This window comes from Nothoprocta perdicaria, unplaced genomic scaffold (assembly GCF_003342845.1).
Source record: "Nothoprocta perdicaria isolate Ctin4 unplaced genomic scaffold, notPer1 scaffold_443, whole genome shotgun sequence".
NCBI classification, from domain to species: Eukaryota; Metazoa; Chordata; class Aves; order Tinamiformes; family Tinamidae; genus Nothoprocta; species Nothoprocta perdicaria.
This window is the reverse complement of record NW_020455692.1, coordinates 151,610-155,398: the sequence shown is the minus strand read 5'-3', so window position 1 is coordinate 155,398 and position 3,789 is coordinate 151,610. Positions and strand designations below refer to the sequence as shown.

The 3,789-nt window shown below is 52.4% G+C and overlaps 1 protein-coding gene across 1 annotated transcript in view; it reads right to left on the bottom strand.

Moving 5' to 3' along the window:
* Positions 1–2,485, bottom strand: part of TEX264 (testis expressed 264) — a 52,951-nt gene extending 50,466 nt beyond the window's left edge. Inside the window, exons 1-2 of the mRNA XM_026046460.1 lie at positions 2,419–2,485; positions 609–897 (exon numbers count right to left, since the gene is read on the bottom strand). Of these exons, the coding sequence (XP_025902245.1) occupies positions 609–866 (258 nt within the window). The 5' untranslated portion in view covers positions 867–897; positions 2,419–2,485. The remainder of the gene's footprint in view (positions 1–608; positions 898–2,418) is intronic.
* Between the last annotated feature and the right edge of the window lie 1,304 nt (positions 2,486–3,789).

Sequence of the window (3,789 nt, the reverse complement as noted above, 5' to 3'; positions counted from 1 at the left end):
CTATGATTCTATGATTCTAAACTTGCTTTTTGCCTCAGTCTGCAACGCAGCAGTAACGGTTTCATCAGGCAGGAGACCGGTAGCCTCCCCAGGCACCACCTGAGGCTTCAGTAAGAACCACTGGGAGATGGAAAGTCTAAAGAGAAACTCCAGAATACATGAGAGAGGGAGAAACGTGAGGAGTATGGATAAGGATAGAGCAAAGCGAATAGAAACCATGTGTTTTGAGCCCCAGAGTAGAAGCTGCAGTTCTGAAGGAGTTTTGGATTCCAGCGGATCCATCAAGCAGTGCTCACCTTGGAAGTACAGATACTGGCCTCTCCTCCACAAGAGCATCAGGGATACAACTTGTTAATAGGCCTGATCAGGAGATGGCAAGTTATGCTCAGGTACTGCCTCCCAGCAAGATTACCCAAGAGACTGTTCCCAGGCGCCTTTCCACACAGATCATCCTTTACAGATGTGGGAGAAGAGGCTGAGCGAATCCCAGCCACCACCTGAGGAGGATGAGCTGCAAGTGCCTGGAGCTCCGCGAGGGAGCAGCCCACGCCACGAGGCTGAGCTCCAGCCAGAGGAGCACCACCAGCATCGCCTGTAGAGCCCCTTACCGTGTGAGGGTTGTCGTAGTAGACACCGATGGAGCAGAGCTTCGAGGAAATGCTGCAGCCGTCCGTGAAGAGCTGCCCCGACTCGCCGTACGGCCCCACGCGGAACTTGTAGGCCAGTGTGATGCTGCCGACGGGTGGGGAGCCGGCGCTCACGACCACCTCCGTGAAGAGCCCCGAGTAGACGGCGAAACCRAAGACCGTCAGCAACAGCAGCACAACGAGCGCCCCGATCATGCCCAGGAGCACCCAGTCCGTCATGATGCCTGGAGCTTCCAACGCTGCTCGCAGCCTGTTGGCAAGAAAAGAGAACAAAAGAAAAAGAAAAAAAAAAAGGAAGATGAGTTAAGCTAGTCCTTGGAGAAAGTGGTCATTCTCTAAAGTTATTTTTTTTCCTATCAAAAAACAGCCACTTACAATTCCTCTTCCTTATGCACAAAGGAGCTTTAAAAGCACCTGAGCCCCCTGCCCCATAACCCATCCCAGATTAACTCTGCAAATTAATCCCATGTTGCCTTAGCTTGTTCCAACTCGGTCGCCAAGAACAAATTATGTTGCTTTGATATCTCTTGGGAATTAAGTGGTTAAAGAAATGGGGACAGGAGGGCAGGGTCTTCATCTCCCTAAAAAAACAGCCGAACTGCCCACATTCACCATTCAAGAGAGCCTGAAAACTAATCAAGAAGCCCGTACCACTGAGCCTATCATAAATATATACACTGGGCTAAAGATTATACAACTATAAACTAATTTGTCATTTATACATAGCAGTTCCTACATTTGACCCAGGCAGCTCTCCCGGCAAAAGTTTTGAGCTGGAGTCCCACTCTCTAAGGAGCTAAACTAGAACTAAGATGCTCTTGAGRCAAGCCTTGCACATCTACAACTAAACACACTAAGAGTCTCAGAAGCAGCAGCTAAAAGCCCAGCTGGAAAAAAAAATGCATCTCCAACACACTAAGGTGCAACAAACTACTAATATTTATTTTAGATTAATTCATTAATGTGCAAAAGTTTTTAAAAACCCAGTTCAGATTGGCTGTCTGTTTGATTTTTGCTAACTGCACAAATATACACCAGCYTGGGGAACGTCCCTTGACAGTTTTCATTCCCCAAGCACAACTGCTTTGGGGGATTTCAGTCAAACACAGAAAAGGAAAGTTGTTTATATTTTCTTCTCCGTCGAGACATCGTTCTGATGAAGCAGATCGTTTGGGAAAGTCTTTGGGGATGTCTAACAGGAGCCTAGGTTTGAGATCTGGATTTTAAAATAAACAATTCATCTTCGACTCTATTTTATAAACATGCTTCCTCTGGACAAAAGAAAAAGTTTATATATAAATATATATATATATTTATAAATAAGTTTAGATGAATATAATTTATATTTATAATATAATAATTTATAAAAATATTTGTAGATATATTTATAAATAATTTTTAATATAAATATATAAAAAAGGGTTTTTACCTCAGCTACTGCTTGTTCAGGCTTATAAAGAGCAAAAAGCCACATCCTGGTAGGAACTCCATGGAGTTCAGCTCCTGTTCCTACGCAAGGCAAGTGTGAAGGGCTGGAAGGGACCCCTCWAGATGAGCCAGTGCAGCGGCCCTGCTCAGGCAGGGTCACCTAGAGCACGACACCCAGGACGCTGTCCAGGGGGTTTTGAATATTCCCAAGGACGGCAACTCCACAGCCTCTCAGGGCAACGCGGACAGTAAACTCAAACAGGCAAAGCCAGTGTCCTCAGCTGCTGCCCTCCGCCTCAGCATCGGGGACAGGCTGATTAGTCTGCACCACACAGCTACTCACCCGGAAAACCAGAGATGCTCAGCCTAGAAAAGGCTCATGATCCCTTCCTGACGCAGAAGCCGGATCCGCGTCTCTGCAACAAGAGAAAACAAACAGCATTACTTCCTTTTAAAGCCACACAGCCAAAAGCAAAAAATCTCTTCCAGAAACAAAGCCACATCAAACCATCTGGAAGGTCTTTAGTGGCGCTAGGAATGGGCTCAAGGAGCTGCTCCCCGAAAGGCAGCGATCACGAAAAGCCACAATACAAAGTTTTACGAGAAGGCAACGATTTCCCACCACCAAGACCAAAGGAAGCCCCAAGGCAGCAGGACGCCTGGAAGGAGGCAGCTCCGCGCACCGGCACCTGCTCCGCGTCCCGCTCCCGGCCTTCCCCGCTCAGCCTTGGCTCCTCCCCACAGGGACTCCCGAACAACACGGCCTCCACTGGCAGCCCCCTCTGCTCAGCCTGGCGCGAGCGGCTGCGCTCACCCCCCTTCCCGCAGGAACCATGGAGCGAGGTCTCAAGCTTTCAATTATTTACCCACCCCGGTATTTTCTTTTTATAACCTATCGAACCAGTGAACTTGAGAACGTCAAGGGCTGCGGGTTGCCAAGGCCGGGCRCGCCGCCTCAGCCGCGGCCGCGCGCGGGCTCTGACCACCCGCGGCACACGCCAGCGGCCACGGGCTCCRAGGGGGCACAGTCCCTTTCCGAGCTGGAAGGCGCACAGGGAGCGGAGGGATCTCTTAGCTGATGGCTAGGCCTCCCTCTCCATGGGGCACATTTCCCAAGGAGAGAGRGGCATTTTGGATCACAGGAAGCATTTGACTCAAATGGATCACGCGAAGCCAACATTTCATGCCATCCAGGCATGAAAGCGTTGCTCCCGGCCCCGGGGACTTTATTTATTCYGTTCTGCCCCAAACCTGCTCAATCTCATCTCAGAAGCGAGACCACACGGTTGCCATCAGCGCCGTGCACCCAGCTGCYGCTCAGGCGGCAGCAGCCACGCGCAGCCCCCGCGGCGGGGAGAACGGAACCGGCGTCTTTTCTTCTCAGCAAGAGGCAAAATGACCGACACCAGGCAGCGGCCGCGGGCGCCCGGCCCCGCCGGGGCTTCCTGCTTCCCGGCAGCGGAGCTGGAGCCGAGCTCGGCCCCCGCGGCCTCCCCTTCCGCGCCTTGCAGCGCCCGCCGCCCAGCCGGGCAGCGCGGGGCGCTCGCCCACCAACTCCAGGTGCGGAGCCGCCGAAGCCTCTGGCCCGGGCGGGAATTCGGTGCCGGAGCCAGGGACAGCCTCGTCCCCGGCTCCCTCCGCCGCAGCTGCCACAGCGCGGGAGCGTCACCGGGGCCCACGTCCCGCCCTTGCCTCCCCAGGGAGCCCATCTTCA